General features: G+C 35.2%; 3 protein-coding genes across 3 annotated transcripts; 1 reads left to right on the top strand and 2 right to left on the bottom strand.

Annotated features, from left to right (window-relative positions):
* Positions 1 to 5780: 5780 nt before the first annotated feature.
* On the top strand, positions 5781 to 6644 carry LOC145059995 (ethylene-responsive transcription factor ERF062-like). Its single transcript, XM_079007740.1, has one exon. It carries the CDS (start codon positions 5781 to 5783, stop codon positions 6642 to 6644), a length of 864 nt encoding a protein of 287 aa, XP_078863866.1.
* Positions 6645 to 6753: 109 nt separating this feature from the next.
* On the bottom strand, positions 6754 to 9767 carry LOC145060573 (Calcium-binding EF-hand family protein). Its single transcript, XM_079008217.1, has 5 exons — positions 9581 to 9767; positions 8981 to 9223; positions 7341 to 7543; positions 7091 to 7265; positions 6754 to 7011 (listed from the first exon to the last, which is right to left on the bottom strand). Exons 1-5 carry the CDS (start codon positions 9582 to 9584, stop codon positions 6899 to 6901), a joined length of 738 nt encoding a protein of 245 aa, XP_078864343.1. The 5' UTR covers positions 9585 to 9767; the 3' UTR covers positions 6754 to 6898.
* A 145-nt stretch (positions 9768 to 9912) lies between these two features.
* Positions 9913 to 12825, bottom strand: LOC145060572 (protein PHR1-LIKE 2-like). Its single transcript, XM_079008216.1, has 6 exons — positions 12320 to 12825; positions 11413 to 11489; positions 11058 to 11112; positions 10840 to 10918; positions 10669 to 10738; positions 9913 to 10441 (listed from the first exon to the last, which is right to left on the bottom strand). The coding sequence occupies exons 1-6, from the start codon at positions 12516 to 12518 to the stop codon at positions 10076 to 10078; spliced, it is 846 nt and encodes a 281-aa protein (XP_078864342.1). The 5' UTR covers positions 12519 to 12825; the 3' UTR covers positions 9913 to 10075.
* Positions 12826 to 27015: the final 14190 nt, after the last annotated feature.

Raw genomic sequence — 27015 nt, 5'->3', positions numbered from 1 at the left:
TTTAAGTCACCAAATGAATTCCAATTAATTCTATGACTTATATTAATCAAATAATATATTATTCTTTATATTATTCCCATAATATATTAATAATATTTATTCTCTCATAATAAATCATCCTATCAAGTTGCTACGGTGAAGGCAACCCAAAAGGACCATGCACAACCGGGTCAAATACTTGCCTAATATAGTTGCAGCCTTAGACACTATTCCAACAGTTTGCAAGTCTGTTGAGCTTGTTGTCAGTCCGCAGAGCTGTTTGTCAGTCCGTAGAGTTGTTTGCAAGTCTGCAGAGCTGTTCTCAGTCTGCATAGTTGTTTGTCAATCCGTAGAGTCATTTATCTTATTTAAATCATCATTCATTCTTCAATAAACTCACACCTTTATTCTAAAATGGCCACTAATGTACCAACTTCTTCAAATGCACCGACATCAACCGATGCTCTATGCTCATGGACGACAACAGAGGTGATGGTCCTAACACAATGTTGGATGAACGTTAACGAGGGTGTGACACCAATAGTTCCGCATCATTGCCTTGTAGGTGATGAATGGACCCGCATAACAGGTTTGTTCAACTATGAGATGGAAGAAGGAGAACACCGCCTTAAAGAAGATGTTACTAAGTGGATGGAATTAAAGGAAAAAGTCACATGGTTCAATCGATGGTATAATTATATTAAAAATATGTCAAGTTTTTACGTAGACGATGAAGAACTTTTACAAGTTGTTAAAGAGCATTACATGATGGAGCATGATGGAAATGAGATGAAGAACTTTTACAAGTTGTTAAAGAGCATTACATGATGGAGCGTGATGGAAATGAGTTCGAATATGATGACGTTTGGAATGTAGTGAAAAAAAACAAGTATTTCATGTAGAATGTAGTATTTTATGCGTAATGTTTGCTACTTCTTTATCTTATTATTTGTAAGGTTTGTCTTATCTGTTTCCATGTATTTGTAGTGTTTGTAGTTTATGGAATAAAGTGTTTGTATCTGTTTCCATGTATTACGCAGACGATGAAAAAAACCTAATAAAAATAAAAATAACCTTATACAAAGCAGTACATATAAACAACCTTAAAATAACCAAATACATCTAAATAACCTAATAAAAACCAACTACATCAAAATAACGTACTACAAAAACATTAAAAGTACGGGAGATCTTTTATAAGATTCCAAGGGCTTCATACTTGAATTCCGACTCATCGCTAATGGATTTGAATTCCTCTTTCGCCGCCTCTAAGATCACTTCCTCGTCTTCATTGAGCCGTTCATCATCAGTTTTGTTATAAAGATCGTTGAATAACAAAATTTATGTTTTTACTTCATACCATTTAACTGTGACAGCAACAATGTTACGATAGTTTCCTGCAACGGTTTGAGGATCGGCGTTGTAGGTATAAGTTAAACGGGTCAAAAAACTTGGATCATTCACACCGATGCTCTCGTACACAGTAATATACACACGTGTTAGACGTACGATCTCCTCAGTGCTCCATTGTCTGGAACCCATTGTGAGTGAAAATTTGATGGTGTCCAGAAAAATTAATGAAAGAAAGGGTGAAAATTAGATGAAATCATATGCATACTAAAGTAAATTTATAGTAAAATATTAGTATTGCAGATCAAACACTATTTGATACAGAGTAGACGAAACAGTACTGCAAAATTAACAATACTTTGCTACGGAGTTGATGAAATAGTAATGCAAATCGAACTAGTGTTGCGGCACTAATAATACTTTGCTGCGGAATTAACAGTACTTTGTAAGAATACTAGTTTTTTTGTCTTATACAAATTCATTCAATTTTCATAAAGAGTTGCATTTTCTTATTTATAATATGAGTTTATCTTCAAATTTCTATATTTGCATTCGTAGAAGTTGGTGCATTGGAGGTCATTTCTATATTTTTCAATGTCGGGGTGAGTTGATACAATATTTATCCGGTATGACAATTTATACACTGATCTGTATAGAGGTGTACACTGATCCGCTGATAACAGTTTTGTAGATTTCCAAATAGTTTGTGGACTGATATTAAACATAAGTTCATTATTTTTATCCTTTTTTTGTCAAATTTTTTACAGAATAATCACATAATATCTTATGTGATTAAAAAAAATATATTAATAAACAAAAAAAAAATTAAAAAACACAAGATCCGCAGAGGTGTTTCATTTGCTCAGTGGGATTACTCAATCCGCAGAGGGTGTTTTGCCGATCCTATGGTCAGATTCCGAAAGGGTTAATGTCATAAAAACCCTCAAGTTTTCAGGGTTTTGTCGGTTTTGCCCAAAGTTGAATTTTATATCCATTTTTACCCTAACATTTTCGAAAAAATGTTTGGTTTTACCTTTTTACCGGTGATAACAGGTTTTCTAGGTTACAATTATATTAAATTCGCAAAAAAAACCCTTAAGTTTATCCTTTTTTGCGTTTTTACCCTTAAGTTTATAATTTTTTTACACTTTTACCCTAAGTATTTTTTTCATAATCTACGTATTCATGCAGAAAAATCGTATTTATATAAGAAAAAATGTTTAATTAAATATTATATTTATATTTTTTTAATGTATTATATATATATATATATATATATATATATATATATATTGGTGTGTGTGTGTGTGTTTGCAAGGTTATACCATTTAAAAAGATAAATAATATTTTTAGAATAATGAATATGTATTTTATAGATGTAGTTTTTAGAAGTATGAATACATTTTTTTTACATATTTATACATAAATATGTATCTATTCTTCTAAAAATATGTACATTTTTAAATGCATAAAAATATGTACTTGTGGTTCTAAAAACATATTAATTTGTGTTTCTTTTACATCTTAAATGGTTTATCCAAGAAAAAACTCATACACACATACACACACACACACACACACACACACATATATATATATATATATATATATATATATATATATATATATATATATATATATAAAGAAATAACATTAAAAAATGTAAATACAATATTTAATTATTTTTTTTTCATATATAAATATAATTTTTCTACATGAATACATATAATATGAAAAAAAAATAAAAAGGGTAAAAGTGTAAAAAAAAAATATAAACTTAAGGGTAAAAACGTAAAAAAAAAAAAACTATAAACTTAAGGGTTTTTTGCGAAGCTAATATAATGGTAACCTGTCATCACCGGTAAAATGGTAAAACATAACATTTTTTTGGAAAATGTTAGGGTAAAAACGGACATAAAATTAAACTTTGGGCAAAAACCGACAAAACCCTGAAAACTTGAGGGTTTTTATGACATTAGCCGAAATCCGTTTTTTCATGGTTATTTTTTTCAAAGAACCCCTCTTTTTTGGTTATTTGCCGAATAAACTCTTGATAAAAACATTTACCTATCAAAACGACGCTGATAGAAAAAGGTTTAGGGCAGCATGAGAAATCAACAAAGAACGACGATAGAATGAACTTTTGGTGTCTTATAAGTCGTTGTGTTATGGTTTGAAACTCTACATGGGTAGTGCATCTATACAAGTTAGAAATATAATATACGTTTATTACATTATACAATATAAGTCTCATAGACGAATATCTAGTAATATGTCATTTTTCACCAAAAAATGATCTTCCAACCAATCAAGAAAGTCTAGAAGTAAATCAAGATATTATTTGGAAATTATGTTGCTAACAAACCCACTACTTTTCATTGGGACTCCTCAACATATTGCAAACCGTTAAATACTCAACTTGGGCAACTAGTTGTATTTTTTTATTTTGATGTTATTTATTTTGTTTTATTTTTTTATTTGATGTTATTTGTTTAATTGTGTTTTTTTATTTTTTATTAACATTTTAAATTTAATGTTTTCTTTTGGTCTTTATTTATTTTGAATGAATATATTAATAAAGAAAGATATGGTGTTGGATAAAAATGAGGGTAAATTACACGAATGGTCCTTATGGTTTAGGGTAACTTGTGTGTTTGGTCTCTAACTTATTTTTTTGACTCGGAAGGTCTCTCCTGTATGTTTTTGTTACACGTTTGATCCCTGTCTTACATAAAAAAATCTATTTTTCCCTTGATTTTTTTAAATTTATTTAAATAAACACACCTTTAACCCCACCTCTCACCTTACCTTACCTACCCTACCATTTTCCTTATTTAAATAATTGTCTTTTTACGTAAGATAGGAACCAAACGCGTAACAAAACCAAACAATAGGGACCAAACGTATAGCAATAACAAACAATAAGGACCTTCCGAATTAAAAAAATAAGTTGGGGACTATACTTGCAAATTATTCCAAACCATAGGGACCATTTGTGTAATTTACTCTAAAAATCAACAATTCTATTGTTTTTTGTTTAAAATTTAAAAATTCAAACTTGTACTTTCAAATAAAGCTTTTCTTAAATTTAAGTTTTTTCTAACAAAAAAAAGTAAATGCTAAAATTTCTAAAAGAAAACATCATCGAACACATCAAAGAGTGTTGGATCTTCCCTAAATTTTCATTGGATATGTTTGTCAGCTTAAATCTTTAAAACCTGTATTTGATGTTATATTTGCTATAATATAATGGTGTTTTGATTTGTATAAGTAAATCATGTGGTATTTAAATTATGTAAATTATTAATTCAAAAGTATTCCTGGAAGGATATAATGTTGCTTTGTTAACATGGGTTTGACACTTAGGAAGATGCTAATTTTTGTTTTAACTATATTATCCATTTTAATATATTATCCATTTTAATATATATTATCCATTTTAATATGAATCAAATGTGTAAAAGGATATACTAGAATTGATAAACTACAAAGATAAAAGTTGTCATCGTATATACTTAAAAGGGCTCAAGGTGTATATGACGTGTGAAAGTTCCATTGGTCTATAGAAAAGCTTATCAAGCACAAATGCTTGCGTGGAGTTGAGTTGGAGGTTGTTGAGAGCATACATCATTTTGAATTTTGGATTTAATCATTTCAGGTAATAATCAAATTAAAACATCTAGTTGTATAAGGTAATGTTTAATTACAGCTCTAGATAATATTTTTTTAATATTAGATTTTAAATAAATTGATTCAGACCGACCAACTTTTAGTTCCGCTAGACTATGTATAAAATCAAAAATGTTGCTTCAAAGTATAATTTTGACCAATTTACAAAAACATATACTTATCATTGTTTTCAATTATGATTTCGATATTAAAAAAAAAAAAAAAAAAAAAAAAAAAAAAAAAAAAACCCCTTCAAATAGAAATATAACAATATATAAACGCTTTGACATATAACACATAAGATATTGGACAAGTTTGAGTTTAATGAATTCTTTCATTTTATTATTCAGTACGCATATTAAACGATGTGTTTAAGATTTATTTAATAACATAACTAAAAACTATCAAATGTCTTGTCCAACGAGTTGGAAAGGCATCTCGAAACAGTTTTAAGATGATTCAAGTTTTGTTGGAAACAAAATAAAGTATTTTGAAGTAGTGAATGAACTGTGTTTACTTTATATAAAAAAAAGGTTTTCCAAAAAAAAATTCATTCAGCACAATTAATAAACCTTAATTTATTATTTACATTTTTCTTCAAAACTAAGTCTATCCCACCCCTTTTTTTTATTATGATTAAATATTATGATTAAATAGAATATGAAGCACATAGTTGGTTTGTTGGTTTGTTTTCTTTTAGTAATCAACCTATATATAAACCTTATTACCTTAAAGTCTTCACATCTTTGCCCCACTTGAACCTCCCATCTCTTTCAATTATAATGGAGAATCACAATCTTTTTCCACAAGGTTCTTCTTATTTTCATCAAAGACTAGAAGGCTCACAAACATTTTCCGATTCCAACCTTTCAAACACTCAATATAACCCCGCCACTCATGGAGCAAGCGATGGCAGCAATTGTTCAATATTATCTTTCTTGACACCAGATTTTGGTGGCTTCGTAGAAGCCACCATACCATCTTCAAGTTTATTCACCAACACCTCGAGGTTTATCCAAAACCTCGAGGTTGTAGCCAATCTGCAACCAACAGATTGGCTAAAGATCAGCCAGAAGTCAACTAACGATCATTATTGGTTGAATACCAGAGCTCAACCAATGAAATACACCAAAAGACATATTCTAAATACGGCATTCGAAAGTACTCCAATATGCTCACCAAGGAAGCTATTTAGAGGCGTAAGGCAAAGGCAATGGGGAAAATGGGTAGCCGAAATCCGGTTACCAAGAAACCGGACACGTGTATGGCTTGGAACATTTGAAAAAGCCGAAGATGCTGCATTTGCATATGATACAGCCGCATATATTCTAAGAGGCGATTGCGCGTTTTTAAACTTCCCAAATCTAAAAAAACAGCTAAAAGCTAACTCAATAAACGGCGACACTGCAACTTTGCTCAAAGCAAAGTTGCAAGCCATGTCAAGAGAGATGGTGGACACGAAGGGTAATGATGACTTAGCACTGCCATTGCCTGAGGCAGGCTTACCGGCATCCGTGGTGGTTGTAGGTGGGCCGGAGGTTAAAGTGGTGGTGCCGCCACATGCCGGAGAAGGGATTCAGCTTAGTAGAATGCCGTCTTTAGACATGGATTCAATTTGGGATGCTCTTCTTGTTTCTGATTTGTGATTGTGTATCATATTATGTTTATGAATGATCTTCATTGCCCAAAATTACGCATAAGAGTATGAATGAATTTAAATGAGAGACAATTTGATTCTTGTTGACAAGCCGACACTTTTGTCAAAAACTATATTATAAAAATTGTAAATAATCAAATTGTATTTTTACGAAATAAGAATATATATGAACTAAAAACATATAACACGAACAGGATTTGGAGTCTAAAAGCCTGATAATTTCACCATTGTCGTACACCGGAATCAAATCGGCGTTACAGGGACTTCATCGGTGGAGTCGAATCCGACCCAATCGATCAAAGAGAAGAGGAATTCCCTAAAGCTAACTTTCCCATCTTTATTCCAGTCCATTTCTTCTGCATTTATTCAAAACAAAAACTCAAAAATTTGCATCAACTCACAAAAACATTTAATAGTTGAAAGCAATAGGATTACTGAATCGGGTTTTGGTGATACGTGTAGGCGATTTCTCCATCGGGTCATCTTCGTTCATAGCTTTAATCATATCCTTCTTGTTCAGCTTTCCGTCGCCATTTTTATCAAGAAACAAGAAAGCTTCGATTATGGTATCGAATGTTGCTTTGAGCTCCGGGGACCCCACTGTCGATGTCTGAAACGCGATTTTTGATTTTTAATTGGATTTCATTCAGAATCGGTAGTAAGAGATCGAAGAAGAAAGGGTTACCGATTGAGATGAGGAAGAAGGACCCGCGAGAAGGTGAATCAGACATAAAAGAACAATGAATTCGTTAAATTGTATCCCGTTGCTATCGTCCACGTCACATGACACGAAAAGATCGCCGATTTCTTGATCTGTGCATTGAAATTGCAGCTTCTGTAAGCATCGTTTTAGCTCTTCGTTGTCGATGGTTCCATTTGAATCTTCATCTACAAAGTATAAAAATTACCCAAGTAAGAATTGTGAATACTATAATTATAATCTTAAACCGAGTAACTTTAGGTTCAAATGTTATTATACAGATTTACCTCGCCATTTCTGTAATTGGGTTAAAAAAAAGTAGATACAACTTTATTATCTTCTAGTTTGTTTTAGTTTTAAAAATAAATATCATTTTTACATGCTCATCGTTATTAATTAAACTATCATTAAACTAAATACAATTACCATTAAATTAAATACAACAAAATGGTACAATTGTAATTTCATTTAATAAAATTTATGATAATTAATGTTTTCCTTAATTTATGTATTTTTTTTCCATGGACAATAATTTTGGGATGGATGTAGAGTATTAGGATATATCACTTTGGGTTTGGGATGTAGCACATATAAATAATTACCAATATCTGATTTCTTATTGGGTTTTTATAAAAGTTTGGGTTTAGATGGTTGCATGAATCTTTATTGGCTACCGATATATTTTGGGATTGTTTAACAAAATTAGTTGTGGTCCAAAGTTGAAAGTTGTTAACGGGAAGCTGAAAGATGGAAAATATAGTTTTTATTTGTATAAAAGTGTTTAGAAAATACAAATGTTGGCTTTTAAATGTATAAACTTACATAAAAATCAAAAACTAAAAGTTCTCAAAAGCTACTTGAAATAGATTTTGAATGATGAGTTGCTTAGAATAAAAGTTAAAAAACTCTTACCGCCTAACTAAGTTTTTTTTTTCCGAGCTTTTCGAAAAAATTGAAAGCTAAATGGTGATTGGCAAAACTCAATGAAAGCCAGAAGTTGTAGCTTTTAATTGCGTAGAAGTGTTCGGCAAAAGAATTTTTTAACTTTTAAAGGTGTAAAATTAATGGTATAAAAGGTGTAAAATTAGATAAAAACCAAAAGCTACTTGAAATAGTTTTTCGATTATGAGTTTTTTATTTAAAATAAAAGCCAAAAGCTTTTACTAACCAAAGAAGTTTTTCTTTTCAAGTTTTTTCTTAAAATTTAAAAGTTAAAAGCTACTAAAAACTGTTAAAAGTTCCATATAGAATACACCCAAAAGTTCTCAAAAGTTTTATGCCAAACACATCTTTTATCATGGTTTTAAGTTGATTTATAGATTTTGGGCTAGTCTAATAGAAGACTTTAAAAGTCGATCCACGTGGTATTATACTCATCCAGTAACTTTAATGTTGGAATATTACATAGATCTATATGGGCTACCAATAGCTTTTATCAAGGTTTTAGGTTGATCTAAAGGTTATTGGAGTAGTTTACAACATTAGATCTATGTATCTATGTGTGTTACCAATAACTTTAATCATGATTTTAAGTTGGTGAATATGTTAGTGGGGTAGTCTGTAACTTCGGTATTGAGGTGTTAAACGGATTCACAAGGTATAAGGGAAAATCTTGATGAACTTACCATATAGTTCAAAAACGCCTCGAATCTCCTTTAATCCTTCTTTGAATCGAGGGAACCTCAAGATTATGCTGTTGATAGATCTAAAACTGGTTTGTCCTTGTAAGCTACTTTGCTTGACCTCCATCATTTTTCTTTCAAGTTTATTGTCCAACCTCTCATACCGATTCACTGAATTGCAACAACATAGCATACCCCCAACTTTACTCGATAATGACTTGATGGAAGTGAGTGTTTGAGGTGTACCTTTAAGAAAACGGATTCATAAATCACCATTTCAGATCACTAACCTAGATCAGATTTTTAGCACTAGATTGACATTTTCATTTCAGGTTTTCAGTTAGTTAATAAGAAAGCTAAGAAAGCTGCCTATAAATCGATGAATCTATTGATTTTAACATTTGAAGTTCTATAGGGTGGCAAAATCAATGAACATAATGGGAAGATCGTTCAGACAAAAGATCAAACACTTGGTGGGCATCAAACATACTTTAGATTCGTAGGTTTCAGGTTTATAATTAGTAACAAGCGAAACCCAATTGAGAACAGAAGCAAGACAGTTAAACAAAAGAGAATTCAGTTAATGAAAATGAAGATACTTACCCATTGAAGCGTCGATTATTTGAAGAGAGATGGAGGAACTGTCGAACTGATAGATTTGTTTGAGCAAAGTAATGCTTACATAAAGAGGGGAAAAAGAGGATAAAGATGAAAGAATCTGGTTCTAGAAAAGCGAAACGACAATGGTCTTCCAACTTTTGAATTAAAAATTCTTCCCTGATTCAAATCTCGAAGGTGGAGGAAGATATTACAACGCCCCCACTAATATCATTTAAACCACATTCTTCATCGTAATCATTTCATTCTTAATGTCAAATTCGCTTTACCCATTTCATTTTATAATTCTTTCCACTGAAAATGAGACCCACAAAACAAAAACCATAGAACCCAAATCGATTGAAGACAAACAATTTCTTGTTTTGCAATTCACAACAACTAAGGTTACAAATGATCGAGAACAATCGGTGATCCCAAATTGAAGATAGAACAAAAGCAAAACAGAAAAAAAAAAAAAAAATAGAAATTGAAAGCATTAACTTAAGCGATCCAAACATCATCCATTCTGTTCGACTGCAAAGAATCTCCACCATTAAACATGGCTCGTTGTCTCTTCTTAAGAACAGCTGGCGAAACTGGGCTCCCGTTTGATGTCAAACAGCTGTCAACACTGGGTGCGATTCCATTTTCAAGATAAGCAGCAACTTCTGGAAATGAAGGGATTGGGATGACAGATGGCGGACAATCATTGGCTACCTTGATTGCAAGCTCTGAAAGCTCCTCTCTAGCTGCTTCTAATCCAGCTGTTGCAACTGCTTGATCGTTTAGAGCTTTACATGCTTTTTCCAAAATTGATTGAAGATATTTCCCTTGTGCTTCTATTCGAAGCTGTAGTCGACGTTGAACCTGAAAATTATTACTTTATTACATCGTTTCACAATTTTTCCATTATTGTGAAATTTCTCAACTTGTAAACAAAGTTTTTAACTCTAGTTAGATTTTAACATATATGATAAAAAATAGGTTTAAAAACTGACAAAATAGAATAGCTATTACGTGATTTTATGAAAAACTTTTTTAAAAAGTAAATTCGGAATCCAAATGTATTAAGTTTTTAAATTCAAAAAACTAACCTCTAGTTGTTCATGTAATCTTCTTTGGACTTCCATTTGCACTCTCAAAGCTTCTGTAACCTGAAAGCCACTGTTGTAAAACAAACAATTAATGAGGTAAGAAATAAGAACCCTAAATTCAACATTTTTTTTTTTTTTGAAAATGAAAATGAAACCCTAAATTCAACATACTCATTTGAATCTTGTGGCATCATTCTTGTTGACGATGTTGTGGATGAACCCGTGTCTTGACTCTCAGCAATGCAAGATGCTATAAATCCAACCGTGTCCATTATTAGAGAATCAAGATTTTGTAACTAAAAAATAAATAAATACCAATATATTATATATAATAACGAGGGTATTTTGGTCTTTATATATGGAAATACCAGGGGTCATAGAGTCATTACCATCTTTTGAATTCTCTGTTAACTCTTTGCAAGATTGTTTCCCCAGCCGGTATTTCTGCAAGATCAAATAACATAAGTTTTTTAGGTTTGGTTAACCTACTTTGGCTTATGGTAGAGTAAAATTACTTATATGCCCTTGTTTAACTATTACTTCCGTGACTAATCATAGTTTCCTACATGTTTCAGAAGTGATTATTTATTAATTATTAATTATTAATTATTATTACAACTTCAAACAGCAGAAACACATCCAAATATTATCTGATTCCGATTCTGATAATTCAACATCACATAATCACCTATATGCAAAATGCAACAAAAAAAAGTATATTTGAAAGTAGTGAATTTGAGAAACCTGAAGATGTGACTTCAAATGATAAAGGGTGAGGCCTTTTACGCCCATTGTCCTCATGATTGTCTTTGGAGTTGCTTCTAAAATACACATAAGAAACATCTATTGTGAGAAATTATTGACTTTGTGCAATTTCATCCAAGTATTTTCATTTTAATTCAAAATTCACATACATCAAACAAATGATATCAAAAAACATTAAGCAAAGTCAACATTCGACATTGACCACATACATAATAAAGCTCCAACCAAGTTTCAGATTGCAATTAGTATACATCACTAGTTAGCAACATGCCAAAAGCTAAGTGGATTATAATAAGTTATTTAACAAAATAAACTCATTAAATATCTAAACACAATATAACAAGATTCAAATAAGAGAAGAATCTTCTCTTCATGCAATGACAAACTGCAAAAAATTCTTCAATTTGTCAAGTCAAAATAATCTAACAAAAGCTGATCGTTCCAATTTTATGGTCAAATAATTAGATTTGAAGAAGCAACATCCCTAGCTTATCTTTAAGCACCTTTTATCAAGTTTTTATTTTAACAATAATCACTTTGGAAAAAGCAAGTAAGACCTCAAAATGACTACTTTAATTCCCCCTTTGTTCAAGAGAGAGAGAAGATACAACTTGTCTTTTGATGATAGCCCTAATGATTTCCAAATGAAATTGTGGATAAAGATTTATTTATGAAACTCCACCATGAATTGATGACGATAAAAGTAACATGTTGGTCCCAGATTATGTATTTGGGAGGTTCGCTAAACCCTAGGAAAATAGATAAACTGGTGCTACATGATTATATCATATAATTATATCATAAAGTAACCAAAACCGAATAGAAAAGCTTAACAATTATAGAACAAGATAATCATGGAACTCGAAATTAGCAATAAAATACTCACTATCGGGGCCACCAAGTTGAGTAACGGCATCGATAAATCTCTCATGGAGCTCCGCCGTCCACCGGAGACGAGGCTTCGGATCCGTGGTCAACACCAAACACGGATCGCCAACGAAATTGTTAGCGTCTAACTGACCAGGAAACTCACCATGCCCTAAACTACTTCCGTCCAACGAAATGGAGTGAATCCCTGAATACATTTCAAACCCAGTTCAAAAACGCTTTGATTTTGAAGGGTTTGTTGAAGATTAGAATAAAGAGGTCAAAAAAGGGCCCGAAAGATGAATGGAAAGAAGAGCCAGGGGGTTGAGATGCCCAAAAGCATGTTTTAGAGAGAGAGGGAGAGAGAGAGAGACAGCGATGTCGTCTTCTTCACTTGTCTTAATCTGTCGCTTTTGTGTGTACTCTCTCCTGCAATATTTTTATGGAATTCTTATTTAGTTCGCCATTTTAGTTTTTTAGTGAAGAAAGACTACTCATGGAGAACATGGCATGAGGAGTCCTATCACTCTCCCTACCCTAATAAAATATAAAATACGCCAAAAAAAATATTGCTTTTCATAAATCATCATAAAATAATAATAAAGACTTTTCCATTCGTAGAAGCATTTTAAATTGAAACGAGTACATATTCTTAACGTATACTCGAGACTCCATTCTCGACTTTTTAAGATATGTAATTGTGAAATTTTATCTTTTTTCTCGTGTCTACAAAATCTTATAAATGTTAAAATAGTATGTAATATTGGTTTTGTTTAAATGTTACATTTTGATATTTACAAGTCACCCCAAACATATTTAAACATTGGTCAAATTGTTTTTGAAACGTTTCATACCAAATGATTATCATTAGACACTAGTTCATCTCGACAGTGAACTCATGTGAAACTGCTATGGTTAATTTAATCAGCAGGTTGTTTTGAACAGTTTGATATCAATTTACTTAAATTGGTATGTATAATGATAAATTGGACATTCGACCAAATATTGACATAGGCTAAAACTTTTAATAAGTGGTAACATTTGATATAAAGCCTAATCGGTTGATTTCAGTTGCTTTTTTTTTTTTTTGCATGATCCTTAGTTCTTTGATTTTTTTAATTTCATTATTTTTTTTCTTGGAAATGAATAGTAGAAATTGTTGTTTCTGCGTAAAAGTTGAAATATATAACCATAACTTTCCCTAAACTATTCTCAGTCATTTCGATTGGTCAGCCAAAATTATTAATTTGATTTGATTTGCAGCAATCTTTATGATATAGCAAACAATTTTTTGTATAAACTATAAAGCACTCAAACAAAAATCAAAGACATCTTTATATAATCAATTTATGAATTTCATAATGCTTGATGATATAAAAATAAAATCGGCTAAAAGGGTTATATATAAAATGTATTGATTTATTTTATAACAACAAAAAAATGTTATATATATGAAAATATTATACCCCAAGCCACTTTTGGAGTTTTGGTAACTGTCCAAACGACCACCTCAAAAGGTAGGTGGACTTTCATCATTGAAGTCCATACATGATGCATACAAATTAATCTCAAGTGGATGGCAAACGATAGTTTTTATGTTTTATTTTAGGATATTTATAAAACTAATCATTATTTTTGTTAGAACGACGGTTTTAACATTAAAAAAAAAAACTAACAATTGCTAGAAAAAATTACATAGTTGAAGTTTCTAAAAATGGTTTTTTCACCCAAACTACCCGCTAAACATAAATTTTAGCTTCAGCACTAATCCAAATAAACAATTGGGATTGAATAAAGGGAAACCTGCGAAAAAAGTCCCAAAATTTTGGCCTAGTTTATGATTTAGTCATAAATTAAATTTCACTTATGAAAAATGCCAGATTACCGGCTATTACACTCAGTTTAACTCTAGGAACCGGCAATTCTTATAATAGCCGGTTACCCTAGCTGGCTCATCCTTATCACCCTTCACTAACCTCCCCGTCATCTACTCATCCTCTGTAAAAACCCTTTCTTACCCTCCATCGAAGCAAAACGTTACCTGAGAAGAATCAAAGGTAAGAAAGTCCATGTGGTCCTCCAATATCTTGTTTCCCTTATAATATTTGATTAATTTTTGTTTTGTAGTGATAATGGAGACAGTAGATGACTTCGATACCATTGACGTGGAATTTGATGAGTTTTTCAAACACAAACAAAGAATTCGATGCAAAGATGAGTTCCTCAATACTCTCACAGACGGAGCGCTTGACGAATGCACCATACCTGAGATAAACCTAAATGATTTTGAAGGAATGTAGGAAGATGAAGCACCGCAGGAGAAGCAGAGTGATAGTGAAGGTGACGATGAAGACAAATTGCAGTTTCAATACTCAACCCATGATTCGAAGGTGAAATGGAACAATATGAAGCAGTTCTTGGAGAGAGGTATGAATCACCACACCAACTAAAGCTTTGTTTGACAAATTACTCTATAAGTAGGGGTTATCCAATTAGGTTCAAGAAATGTAATAGTGTAAGGCTCGTGGCTGTATGTGCAAGTGACCCTGAGAAATTTCAATGTCCTTTTGTTGTAAAGGCCTCATGGATGAGCACTGAAAGATCATTCCAAATAAAAAAAAAATGGTTGAGCAACATACCTGTGTTAGGAATTTCCGTAGTGCTAATCTTATGGATCCCACATAGATAGCTAGGCAGTTTCTGAAGGAGATGATTAGGAAACCAAATCTGAAATGTAAGGAAATGCAAGCTATTATTCAAAGCAAGTTCCATTACAAGGTTTCATCGTCAAAATGTTATAGAGCAAAGTGTATGGCAATTTCTTTAATAGATGGAAAGTTGAGTGATCACTATGCAAAAGTTTGGGATTATGGACATGAACTAATGAGGTCCAATCCAGGGAGTACAATTCAAATATTTGTCACTGTAAACCCTGATAACACTACTACTTTCCATAGAATGTATACATGTTTTAAGGCTATCAAAGAAGGATGGAAACTTGGTTGTCGAAGAGTTATATGGCTTGATGGGAGTTTTTTGAAAGGACAATGTAAAGGTGAGCTGCTAACTGTCATAGGGAGGGATGCAAATAACCATGTGTATCCCATTGCTTGGGCGATAGTTTAAATTGAGAACAAGCCCAACTGGCAATGGTTCTTGGAACTATTACATGATGACTTGGAATTACAAGGAGGCTTGGATTTGTGTGTAATTTCTGATCAACACAAGGTAATGTTTTCAATTATCTCTTTTTTTCATTTCATTTATAAATGTATCAAGCAGTTAGTAATGAAATTTTTTAATGTAATTGATAGGGTCTTTTGGAAGCTGTAAAGGTTGTATTGCCACATGTGGAACACAGACAATGTGCAAGACATGTGTATGCAAATTTTAGAAAGGTCTTCAGTGGTATAGAGTTCAAGAATATGTTTTGGACAGTTGCCAAGTCAACTGTTGAAGGAGGCTTCAAATTGAATATGGAGAAGATCAGAGAAGTCAATCCTGCTGCTTATGATCATTTGATGGCAAGGGAGCCTAAATCTTGGTGCAGGGCATTTTTTAAAGGTGGAATGGCATGTGAGGCTGTTGAAAATGGAATGGCAGAGTGTTTTAATGCCATCATACTTGATGCCAGAAAGAAGCCTTTGTAGGCCATGTTTGAGGAGATTAGACTATATATGATGGAAAGGTTATTTAACTTGAAGCAATAAGCATGTAAATGGGTGAATAATGTGTGTCCAGGACCTATTAAGAAAATGGATGAGTTTGCTTTTGATATCAAGTAAGTATTATAAAATTAAGACAATGTATGAGTTTAGTATTGAGACTCAATATGTATACTAATTAAAACTGTTAATGTGTTTGTAGGAATTGTATGTCCATCCTAGTGGTTTGAATGCTTTTGAAGTGAGAAATGGCTTCCACTCATATGGAGTGAACTTAGAGGGGATGTATTGTACATGCAGACTTTGGGAGTTATCTGGGATCCCCTGTGTCCATGCCCAAGCAACCATAATTTACACACAACAGGATCCAACTAGATTCATCAGCACATGGTTTGTTAAGGATAAGTTCTTAGCTACTTATGAGTCTAATATCCTTCATGTTAATGGCAGTAATATGTGGGAACCAACACCTTACACCAAACCACTACCACCTACTGAAAGAAGGATGCCAGGAAGGCCTTGTATGAAAAGGAAACGGCATGTCTCTGAGCATCAAGACAGGTTCTCCCAAGTCTCCTCTAACGGTAGAACTGTCCAATGTCAGAATTATATGTAAATGGGGCACAATAAAGTGTCTTGCAAGAATCCCTCAGACAAACCAACACCAAAGCCTAAGAAGAAAATAGGAAGGCCAAGGTTGAATCCAAAATTGACCAATTACACTAGACTTGGGAGAGGTGGTGGAAGAGGTGGGAGAGGTGGTGGAAGAGGTGGTAGAAGAGGGGGTAGAAGTGGTGGAAGAGGGTCTACCAATGTTTATGAAGAATGTGAAAGTTATATGAAAAAAGAACCTGGGATTGAGACTCAATTTGTCACCCAAACAACACCTAATGTTGAGAGTCAATTTGTCACCCAAACAGCACCTACTGTTGCCAGTGAACATGTACCAGAAACACAGGAAGCAAATGTTAAGATTGATGATGAAGGTGATGGTCTTGATATGGCTGATCTAGATCAAATACTACATGATTTGAGTTACATTAGAGAGTCAAAATACAGTGAAGCAGAGATCCTTTTATGTCTTAATATCACCCAATCACAACTTAAAGGATTTGATGCTTTGCTTCACCAATCCAAACAAGCTGCAAAGGCATATTTTAAAACAAGGAGGAGAGTGACTATGAAGATGGAGTTGAAGAATCACAAGTGGACAATGATGAAGATGGAGCTGATGATGATGAAGAGGGAGTTGATGATACTCAAGTTAGGGTTAGAACTCAAATCAGGGTTAGAACAAGAAAACCTTCTGAAAGAATCACTGAAAACATGTTGAAGAAAATTGTGGTTGACAAGAAAGGAATAGGAATGGCTCCAGAAAAACCTCTTAGTTTGGATTAGATTGGTTAGGATTTAAGCAGTTATATGGGCTATTTGGGAAAATATGTTAGGAAGCCCTTTTTGGTAAATTTGGTAATATGCCCTTTCTTTTGTAAACAATATACAATATGGCTGCATTGTTAACACTATGGTTGATTTTGGTATGTTTTGTTGATGTATAAGTTACATCCATTTTGGTAATTATGTTATATTGAAAACCATCCTTCATTTGCTCACATCATACACTTACAATTGTACATTGCTCAAACAGTAGGTATCCATAAACCAATTTTTCATTCAACAACATACAACTTACATCCAACTGTCATTTAAAAGTTTTACAACAACTTAAAACTACTTCAACATAATCCACACAATCACCAACAAACACAAAAAAAAACCCAATCTTCCATTTTCACCTTTACCTTGTACAGGAACCTCTTGAATGTCATTGTTGTGAAAATCCACAGCTTATTCCACAAATTCTTCCACGAACTCATTGTCTACTTGAATGTCATTATTGTGAAAGTCCATCAACATGTTTCTGTACCAGTTGTTTGGTAATGAGGGATCGACCCAAGAAAAATACTTGCAATCTTTTTCCTCATCCTGTTATATAGGAAATAAAACCTAATTGGAAGAGATTTGAGATGTAATTAAAGAGGATTAAGGTATACTTACCCGGAAATTAGGGCAGCCAAGGTTTGTTGGCCTCCATGATGTCCACTTACCAACGGGGTCTTCACAAAAGCATGTTGCCCTTAATGCTTGCCTTCGTGATAGGATATTGCTCCTGCTTCCCACTGATCTTGAAGATGCCATTTTGGTAGAGTTTTGCTTCGATGGAGGGTAAGAAAGGGTTTTTACAGAGGAGGAGTAGATGACGGGGAGGTTAGTGAAGGGTGATAAGGATGAGCCAGCTGGGGTAACCGGCTATTATAAGGATTACCGATTCCTAGGGCTAAATTGAGTGTAATAGCCGGTAATCTGGCCTTTTTCATAAGTGAAATTTAATTTAGGACTAAATCATAAACTGGGCCAAAGTTTTGGGACTTTTTCACAGATTTCCCTTGAATAAAGTCTCAAAGCAACGTCTTGACAAGTCGATCAAAACATCATCAAGCCGATTGCATCCAAGCATCTCCTAGCTTTAAGTGGCATCCTAACGTTATCAACCCAAGACAACCATTCTGATAAGGAAGAGAAACCGACAAGTCAAATTCTTACCATCTCGTAAAAAATCTCACAACTACATCACGATATCACAAGAAAACAATCATCTCAACATCAAGATCAAAAATGGGGCACCTAACATAACCAATATAAATATCTCTCATATCTAGATTAACTGTAGTAGGAATCTTATTTAAATCCATCATCCAAAAAAACATTAACCTTAACATGCACCAACTAGATCCACCAAGTTTTTACTGCCGCAACCTCCAAAATTTTAACATCAATAAGAACACATGTCGAAGCAACAATAAAAACCCAAAACAACATCTATAAAACTAATCATTATTGATAAAGGGCTTAATAAAAATAGAGGTGATAAAAACTGACATGATATGTTAATCTGATATAAACTCGACATGATATAAATAGGTCCAGGTAAGAATTTTCAATTTGTTAAATTAAAGAAGATTAACACGATACGACACGAAAAGTAAGTGCGTAAGGTAGGGGTTGAATATCTCAACTCGAAAATCACTCTGTTTTCTTATATACAAATTGTTTTAATTCTTTAGATAAATTGGACAAACCAAATCCAAAAACCATATATAAAAGAATAACATTAGGTTAAGCCGCGTTGTAATTTAGAAACGACTTAACCGTCTAGGTGAAAACTTTATTTCATTTTTATTTTATTTCCCTCTCATAACCCATAGTCACATTCAGCCACTCCCTTCTCATGACATCGCCCTCCACCTCCCAACTCTTGATATTTCTATTTTTTCACTTTTTCTTTCTGTCTATCCAACTCCTACTATTTCAACTTTTTTAGTGTTTCAACCTAACATGATACTATATTACAAGTTATAAACCCTAACATACTAACCTGATACAAAAATAAACGATTGACACGGCATCTTAGTTACATGGGCCGGTTAAGGTCAAACTCTTTCATCCCGTTTAATATTTTTACCAAACACAACACGCAATGTTTTTTTTTTCGAACGACAGTGGAATTGAAACACAGCTGACTAGCAAGAAAATAGTTGGGCAAACCAAAAAATCAATACAAAAACATTAAGAAATAGCTAAGTTAGAATCTTGGAGCTGTTTTGAATGGATTTCCATATATCGTTGTTTGACCTAGTATATATGTTATAATAGGGTTAACCTTTTTGTAAGCCGCTTTGTGCCCCACCATATGAGCTGTTGTATGGACGGAGATATCGTACCCCAGTCTGTTGGGGTGAGATTGGTGACAGGGTGATGGGACAGACAGAGGTAGTTTTCCATACTACCAAGAGGATTCAGCAGATCAGACAGCGGTTGCAGACTGCTCAGAGTCGATAGAAGAGTTATGTCGACAGGCGCCGATCTAAGCTGGAGTTCCAGGTGGGAGACATGGTATTAATGAAGGTCTCACCCCTAAAAGGGTGTGATTCGCTTCAGGAAGAGGGGGAAATTAGGTCCCCGATACATCGGGTCATTCAGGATCATTGCCAGGGTTGGCAAAGTGGCATATAGACTGGATCTCCCGGAGGAGCTTAGTCAGGTCCACATCACTTTCCGTGTGTCACAGTTGCGAAAGTGCATACTGGATGAGGAGGCAGTAGTGTCATTAGATGATATTCAGGTCGATGAGCGTCTGAATTACGTGGAGAGGCCAATGGCCATTCTTGAGAGGAAGGTAAAGGTTCTACGGAACAAGGAAATACCTTTGGTAAAGGTACAGTGGCAGCACCGGAGGGGATCTGAGTGGACGTGGGAGTCGAAGGCTGAGATGCGAGAGCATTACCCCGAGTTTTTTACCGCAACAAACTTTGAGGCTAAAGTCTAGTTCAAGTGGGGGAGAAATGTAACATCCCGACTCCCATGTATAAAAATTAAGGTTTATAGTCATGTTTTTAGACCTAATCGATGAGTTGGATGCCTCAACTCGTTGTGTAGCAACGAATCAGACCGCGTGCATTTAAGGGGTCTACTCGACGAGTTTGAGGACCCCAACTCGACGAGTAGGAGCTGGCAAAGAAAACCCTAATTTCCAGGGTTTGCACCCTATTTAAAGGGCCATTAGCCTCCCTCAGCCTCCCTTATCATCCCCCTTGAGCTCATAAAACCCTAATCTCACCTACTCTCCATTTGTGTGTGTTAAGAAGCTTGGAAGGTGGACCTTGTAAAGAGAACTTGAAGTTTAAGGAGCTTAAAGCAAGGATGAGCTTGTGGATCTGTTTCTACTTCATCTTGGCATCATCTTGAAGGTAACAAGTCGCTACCTTGACTTCTCTCTAGCTAGATATCTTCATGCATAGGTTTAGGGCCATTTTTAGCATACTTGTGGATCATTTCGGGTATTGTGCATGATATGAAGTTGTAACTTCAGATTTGAACATCTCTAAGTCCTTATAGTCATAAAGTTAGCAAATTTAGCAAACCTTAGCCCTTCTCTTTGGCTTAAACCTCTCCCTTATGTTGATTTTGGCATGTAGGACCTTGCACATACGTAAAGTTGCAACTTTACATAGAAACCATGCCCTAGGAGGTTAGATTTGCAATATGGAGCTTTGGGGTAGCTTAAAAACGTTTGGATTAGAAATGGATTAAAGGGCCTCAACGAGTCGGATGAAGATTGCATGTATTAGTTCTGCATGGACTCAGCGAGTCGGTGAGAAGACTCGACGAGTTAGTTAGGGTTTTTCCGACATTTGAACATCGCATGGACTCGACGAGTAGCCTGGAAACTTGGCGAGTCAACTAGGGTTTTCATGATTTCTGGAGTTCTGGAAGAACTCGTAGAGTCGGTGGGTTACTGTCACACCCCAAAACCATGAACAGCGGAAACGTTATGGGGCGGAGGACGTCATGTATAGTATCACAACAATGAATAGTAGTAAACAAGCAACAACATCATCCATTGCATTAATAATATAATTTCATACATGTGTGTTCTTTCAAGTTATATAGACACCAAAATATACATATCAAAATAAAAGATGAGTCTTGAACGAACTCCATCTTCTCAAAAGCCCGACACCTGTACCTGTCTATTGGTGACCTGATAATACAAGTTATTTTGAAAGCGAGTATCAGCTTAATGCTGGTGAAATCATAAGTATATTAATGTATGTGTTTGTATGAAAGCATTTGTAAGATGTTCCGTAAGATGTTTTGTAAAATGTTTGAACTCTCCTAGAAAACCCTATGTTTCCTACTAACTGTAGCCTTCTACCTGTAACAGCCCGGATTCCCAGGTATTATTTATTTATTTATCTATTTATTTTTGATGATTTGTGAGGAGACTCGGCGAATTGGAGCCTAGACTCGCCGAGTATGATCGCGTATTTGGACGCGGGTTCGCGCCCGGACTCGGCGAGTCTGCGCTGTTTAATGAAACCCTAATTTCTCGGGTTTGGAGCCTATTTAAAGGGCCTTATGGCCGTCATTTGTGCTCACCAGTCCCTTGAGAGAAACCCTAGTGAGCTTGAGCGTTTGGAGTAAGTCAAGGAGCCATTATTGACCTTGGAGGTGTTATCTAGCAAGGGAAAGGGAGCAACAGCCAAGGGGGAAACAAGAGGAGCCATTTTCTGAAGATTTGAGGTCCAGAGCATCACGTTTGAGGTACTATTTCCAAGCCATTCTCTGTTATGTTAATATTCATGTTGATTTAGAGCTTATTGAGCCCTTTTGTGGCTAGATCTAGTGCTTCCTTGGTCCCTTAAGCGAGTTAGGTTCTGGATCTGGACCCTTGGAGGTCCAGAGTGTCCCTTTGTCCAAGCTTTTTATGAATCCATGGGGGTTTTGGATTGGGGTCTTTGTGCTTGAGGTCAAAACACCATTTATGAGACATGGGGTGTGTTATGAGCACCAAGACATGAACTTTACATGATGAATGTGCTTGGGAGGGCCAGATCTATGAGTTGTTGGAGCGGATCTGACCTCAGAAGTGAGATTGAGTTGGTGCATGGCATGGACTCGCCGAGTCCGAAGAACAGACTCAGCAAGTAGCATGAAGTTTGTCCTTGACCACTCAGCGAGTGGTCTTGCCGAGTTAAGGGTCGACTCAGTGAACCAGGGAGAGTTAGAGAGGGTTGACAGTTGGACTGAGTCAAGCTGGGACTCGCCGAGTTGTTCTTGAGACTCGGCGAGTTGAGTCGTGGTGGCCCCGCGATTCATGCCAGGTGGAACTCGTCGAGTCAGGGGAGTACTCGACGTGTCAATAGAGAATCCTAGAAGAGTTGGTGAATACGTATAGACTCGCCGAGTCGCGCTAGTGCACTCGCCGAGTCCGGTCAAAGTTGACCGTTGACCGTTGACCAGAGTTGACCAGAGTTGACTTGATAGGGGTAGTCAACCTTAGTGGTAAAAGTGTTAATTAGAGATGTATGATGTTATAGGAGGATTATAGCTCGGAGGATCGAGCACGAGTGATTTCCAGGATTCGCGGGTTATCGAGATATACGAGGTGAGTCTTCTCACTATACTTTACCTTGAGTAGGTAATCAGAGTTATGAGTCAGAGTATGTGCATGTTATGTGTATGCTATGTGTTGTACTGCATGATGTATATGTGATTTATGTTGTGCATGTTTATAGAGATGGAACCGTAAGTTTCCCAGAGTTAGAACCTGAGGGTTCACAGAGTTTGGGTGCACGGACCCATAGAGTTATAGCCTCGAGTGGCTAATATGTGTTTATGTGGTATTTTGGGGAACTCATTAAGCTTTGTGCTTACAGTGTTAGTGTTGTTTGTTTCAGGTACTAGTGATGACCGTGGGAAGGCGCCGGCTTGATCTGTACACACGCAAGGGATTTCTATGTGATATGATCTTGGGATTTTGTATGATGAATATTTAAACTTGATGTTTTATGGAAATTAAATGAAAAATGTTTTTATATTTTGCGAAAAATTATTTTGAAATTCACGGTGTTACACTACCAAGGCATCTGGTGTCTGTGCATGTGTCTCTTGTTAGAGTGTGTGTTTTCCCACTTTTGACTATCATTAACCAAAAATATAGTTTTTACATTACCGTGCATCGTGTGAATATTCACGAAGTGAATGTAATGGGAAAATATTATAGTACCGTAGTATTTGTAATAAGTGACTGTCGTTGTATTAACTACCTTAAAACAAAAGGTGTTCAAAGTAACATGTAATCGACCTGTATCCTGCTACCGACTCTAGTAAAACGACGATGTAAGACGCCGTAAGATATGACATTTGGCACCCGTAGACTTGCAAGTCCCACTGTAGCGAGCAACAAGGTGTAGGATAGTCAATCCAGTATAGTTCTATACGCAAACTCATACGCTCCCCAATTCAGGAGATTCGAGATACAAAAACGGTCATGGCAGGAAGTGCCATGACCCACTCAATGGTTCACATAACTGCATGAATGTATATGTAATGAATGTATTAACTGTAAGTGTACTCTTTCTCTGTCTAGCCTGTATGTACTGTATTGTGCGTGTGCTAGCTGTAATGTATGTTCTCTCTCTATCTAGCATGTATAGAAATGTACTGACTCATGAATGAACTAACTCATTGTATGTTTCATTGTTCTAGTAATAGTATTAGTATCTTCCTGTGCTACCCCTATGGTAACTTACTAGTGATGTAACTGGTACGTATGAACATGGAAGTATACCCTTGCTACCCAAGGGTATTGACTGACTCGAAGAACCTTTATGACTATATATGTACACATGATATATAACTAATATTTAAACGACCTTCGGACGGATACCCGACACCTTACTAGACCACGTCCCAACGGGGAATAGGAAATAAAGCGAGCTGGCCTTACTAAGCCTTTTAAACATTGCTTATATAACTATACATACATAGGCATGCATTTGATAATAAGTATAACAGAGCTTAAGTAAACGTATTTGATAAGTATAAGAATTTGTAAAACAGTTTGAAGCAAAACAGTTTGAACAGTAAGAAAATCACTAGTTTTGTAGTTATTAATCACATGTGATTGATGTAATAACTATAAGTATTTAACTTGTATCCCCCCATGAATCATTTAAAAACATTTAAACCATTGATTAAGGGGTATGAACTCACCTGTAGTGAGTGGTACGGATGAACTGAAGATGTAGGATTGCTAGGTGTCAAGTGAAGTCTTGAACACACTCTATGATCCTAGTTAACATATAATATCACATATATGTATCAAATTAGTCTTTAAACAACTAATAAACAAGTTAAGACACCCTAGGACATGCTAAACACCTTATACAAGTGTTATTAGTCTCAAGGATTGCATCTAAGTGTTGTAGGGAAAGGCTAGTGTGTTTGGGGTTCAAGGAACACTCCATTAGGGAGTTTACGGTTTTGTGGTCATAACCAAAAGGGTTTACGGTCGTAAGCTCACCCCCTTTGTGGCCATTTGTTGTTTGAAGCCTTCTAAGCCAATCCAAGCATTCCTACTACATGTTTAAGCCTTAGGAAGTGTTGTGTGGCATCAATACGCTCCTAAACGGAGTTTACAGTCCATGGACCATTTCTACATGAGTTTACTACCGTAAACTCCTATGGAACATGGTTTTATGATGTTTTCAAGTTCTAAACACTTCAAGGTAATAGCCTAGGTTAGATTCTAGGCAAAAGGAACGAGTATGGGCCATTTATACCCTCTTTGGGGTGTTTACGGTTTTGGGAGATCCCCAAACTATAAACACATATAAATGAGTGATTCTTGTGCTTTTTGTGTGATAAACTCATCAAGGAAGGATCTAGACAAGTTCCTAAGGCATTGTGAAGCATCTAGGCACCCTAAGGCACCCTTTTACACCTTACTTGGTGTTTACGGTTTTGGGAGCCTCCCAAAACCGTGAAAGCCTTGTTCTTGGTGTTCTTGGGACATTTCTTTGATATTAAGATGTATAGCAAGCTTTAAATGACTCTAGGATAGAAGTACTTACTTTGTGGAAGCTTGAAATGAACTAAAAGTCCAAGAACACTAGTGTGTGTTCTTGGTGTTTTGGAAATCTAATCAAAACACAAAAATGGATGGATGAAAAGATTTATAATCACTAGTAGTTATGATACATCAACTAATCAAGCCAAGAAGTACTTACGTTTTCGGGAAATCGGGTGAAAACCGGGATGATAGTTGAGAGTGTTTGGAGTTTACTCTTTAGGGTGAAAATGAGAAGGGATGTACTTTGGGGAGTAAACTCATGCTTAAGGCATGAGTTTACGGTTTTTAGTGGAGTTTATGGCCCAAACATAAAAGTTTGGCCGTGAACTTCTAAACTACGTGGTATTCGCGGTTTTGAAATTTTAAGACTCGAGGCGTTACATTCTTTCACCCGTTCGTTTAAAGAATAATTATTATAATAGTCAAACGAACTTTAAATTTGTTAAAAACAAATAGAAATGAAGTTGACTTATAATATGAAGTGATTGACTTTTAGGGTTTGACCGAATGAAAATTTCGGGTTGTCACATCATCCCCTCCTTAGAAGGAATTTCGTCCCGAAATTAGAATTTAAGCAAATAAGTAGTTACAAATAACTAAGTAAAAAGACGAGGATATTTGAGTTTCATCTGATCCTCACACTCCCAAGGGAATTCCAGTCCTCGCTTGGCGTTCCAGCGAACCTTTACTATCGGGATACGACTTTGTTTCGTTTGCTTGACCTCTCGGTCCATGATCTCTACTGGTTCTTCCACGAAGTTGAGGCTCTCGTTGATCTTGATCTCGTCGAGGGGAATAACAAGAGTCTTGTCGGACAGACACTTTTTCAAGTTCAATACGTGGAAGGTAGAATGTATGTTACTGAGTTCGCGCGATAAGTTAAGTTTGTAAGCTACTGGGCCGATTCTTGCGAGAATCTCAAAAGGCCCAATATACCTTGGATTTATCTTTCCACGCTTTCTGAAGCGTATCAAGCCCTTACAGGGTGAGACCTTCAATAGAACACGGTCACCCACCTGGAATTCCAACGGTTTCCTACGTTTATCAGCGTAGCTTTTCTGTCGGTCTCTGGAGGCTTTCAATCGTTCACGGATCTGAACGATCTTCTCCGTTGTTTCCTGTATGATTTACGGACCTATGAGAGTGGTTTCAGGAACTCTTCCTTTAGCTAACTGGGTATCACCCACCTCATGCCAGCACATAGGGGATCTGCACTTTCGGCCATAGAGGGCCTCGAATGGAGCAGCCTTTATGCTCGTGTGATAACTGTTGTTCTAGGAAAAATTGACGAGGGATAAATGAGTATCCCAAGCTTTCCTAAAGTCTATCACACAAGCTCGCAACATATCTTCCAAGGTTTGGATAGTTCTCTCACTTTTCCTATCGGTCTGTGGATGGTAGGCTGTACTCATGTCCAGCCTAGTTCCTAGGGAACTTTGTAACGACTGCCAGAACCTCAAAGTGAATCTACTATCTCTGTCTGAGATAATGAATAAGGGAACACCATGCAGTCGTACAATCTCCCTTTGGTAAGTTCTTGTAAGTTTCTCCATCTTGTCTGTTTCTTTGATC

The sequence above is a fragment of the Lactuca serriola genome, chromosome 6 (assembly GCF_051521515.1).
Source record: "Lactuca serriola cultivar US96UC23 chromosome 6, Lser_US96UC23_V15, whole genome shotgun sequence".
NCBI classification, from domain to species: Eukaryota; Viridiplantae; Streptophyta; class Magnoliopsida; order Asterales; family Asteraceae; genus Lactuca; species Lactuca serriola.
The sequence above is the reverse complement of the archived record's forward strand: the minus strand, read 5'-3'. Positions and strand labels throughout refer to the sequence as shown.